At 35.3% G+C, this 2184-nt stretch overlaps 1 protein-coding gene across 3 annotated transcripts in view; it reads right to left on the reverse strand.

Moving 5' to 3' along the window:
• The window catches only part of ZCCHC11 (zinc finger, CCHC domain containing 11), a 100040-nt gene extending 98256 nt beyond the window's left edge, over window positions 1–1784 (reverse strand). For all 3 annotated transcript variants that reach the window (XM_011973769.1, XM_011973770.1, XM_011973768.1), the window contains exon 1: window positions 442–1784. In XM_011973769.1, coding sequence (XP_011829159.1) covers window positions 442–1156 — 715 coding nt within the window. In that variant the 5' untranslated portion in view covers window positions 1157–1784. The remainder of the gene's footprint in view (window positions 1–441) is intronic.
• Window positions 1785–2184: the final 400 nt, after the last annotated feature.

Consider the following 2184-nt stretch of genomic DNA (forward strand, 5'->3'; position numbering starts at 1 on the left):
CTTCCTTGAAGCTTAGGGTTGTTTTTTTTTTTTTGTCTGTTTGTTTTGGTTTTCCACTGTAAACAAATGCTATATATATATATATATATATATATGAACTCAATACATACATATTTGGTGAATGAATGAGCAATACAAGACCATTTAAACAGAGTATGTGTGTGTACGAGCACGTATGCACCAACTAAAGAAGACACTAAATTTTTATTTGCGCAGTCTTTGTACCTACCATAATAAATGAAAAGGCTTTTTTTTAGCTTCACCAAGGATCAATCTAATAAGAAACCATTAATTCAAGTAGTATTAATTTGGATGTTTTCATACGGGAACCAAAGTGCTAAACAATTATGTATAAACATGACTTTTTGTAATTAAAATGGTTAAACCAGGGATAATCTGAGGAACATTAATATACAAAAATCCCTCCAAAAAATGACTTACTTAAATCGTCCGATACGTCTTCAATTCCTGAAGCACTATCATCAGAATCACCAGTATTATCTGTACATGTTTGTTGCTTCTGAGATCGTGGTGAGTTTTGCAGAGCATATTTTTCTCCCTCTTTGTCGATATTCACTTTGTCCACAGAAGTAAAGGAGCTTGGAATTTTTTTTCCAATCTGTTGTAATTCTGTCTTCTGTCTCATGTCTTTCAACAGTAAACTGGGTCCCTTTTCTGCTTCTGCTGGTGAACTCGGTAACTTTTCTGACTTCATCTGAGAACTGGATGCTTTTTCTGCTTTCACTGAATTAGGTGACTTTGGTGATTTTTCTGCTTTTGCCTGTAAACTGGTTGCCTTTTCTAATTTTGCCTGTGAAATGGGTGCCTTTTCAGCTTTCACCGGTGAATTAGGAAATTTTTTTGCTTTGCAATGACTTTGATCTCGAAGGACTAACCCCAAATCTTTAGGACCTGGAAGGTTGGTAGCATTTACTTTACATGATTTAACTTCTGTTTTTTCTATACAAATATCATTTTGCTTATTTTTTTTACTACTATTCCTATTTGGAGAGCTGTTCCCAATTTCTTTTATGGATTTATCATTTCTAGCTTTCAATGTTTGATTACTTATAACTTGAACTGCTTTGCTTTCTTCACAAATAACATTCTTCTTTGGTTCATGATTTTCACTTTTTAAGGTCTTAGAATCTTCCATTATTTGAAAATCTGCTTCTTTCCAATTGTGATATTATAAAATGGCAGATCTCCAGTAGTTTAAATTACTTCAACTCCAGTTTAGGCAAGCAAACTATTGGGTTAAAAAAAAAAAAGAAATATCTGTTATTTAAAATGCAAAAATCATTTTTTTGTGGTTAGACATTAAAAAACAATTTTTTAAACTTGTTATAAAAACTGAAAACCTAGTTAAAAAAAAAAAAGACAAAACTCAGAAAACTGTATGAGAAGGAGTTACAGCGCACTAGATAAATAACCAAATGCTCATCAAGGGAATTCTAATGTAATTATGGTAATACGGCACCAAAATAAAGAATTTTACAAGTAAAGTTCGTTTCATATTCCTTTAAGAATTTCAATAGAAAACTAAAACTTGCAATTGAATATATCACAATTAACATGAAAGGAAACAAGAATAAAGAAAACATAAGAATTCCAATCTTGGCTGGGTGCAGTGCAGTCCCAGCACTTCGGGAGGTCAAAGCAGGTGGATCACCTGAGGTCAGGAGTTTGAGACCAGCCTGACCAACATGATAAAATCCTGTCTCTATTGAAAATACAAAAATTAGCCAGGCATGGTGGCATGCACCTGTAATCCCAGCTACTCAGGGGCTGAGACAGGAGAATCACTTGAACCCAGGAGGTGGAAGTTGCAGTGAGCCAAGTTCGCGCCACTGCACTCCAGCCTGGGCAACAAGAAGGAACGAAACTCCATCTCAAAGATGAAGAATTCTAATCTTTATGTGCTATAAAGGAATCAGTTTATGGAATCCTAAATGGTGAAATCTTGCCCACAAGACTTTTCCACTAAAACCTCTAACCTACCTCAAACTTACCTCAAACTGGACTCTCTAAATATGGAAAAACAGTAGACTTTCTCCACCTTGAAGTAAAAACGGGTTCAAATGAATTCGCTGAAGTATACTTTAAAAACCAACAGGGGCCGGGTGCAATGGCTCACGCCTGTAATCCCACCACTTTGGGAGGCCAAGGTGGGTGGATCACGAG

The sequence above is a fragment of the Mandrillus leucophaeus genome, unplaced genomic scaffold (assembly GCF_000951045.1).
Source record: "Mandrillus leucophaeus isolate KB7577 unplaced genomic scaffold, Mleu.le_1.0 Scaffold14, whole genome shotgun sequence".
Lineage (NCBI taxonomy): Eukaryota > Metazoa > Chordata > Mammalia > Primates > Cercopithecidae > Mandrillus > Mandrillus leucophaeus.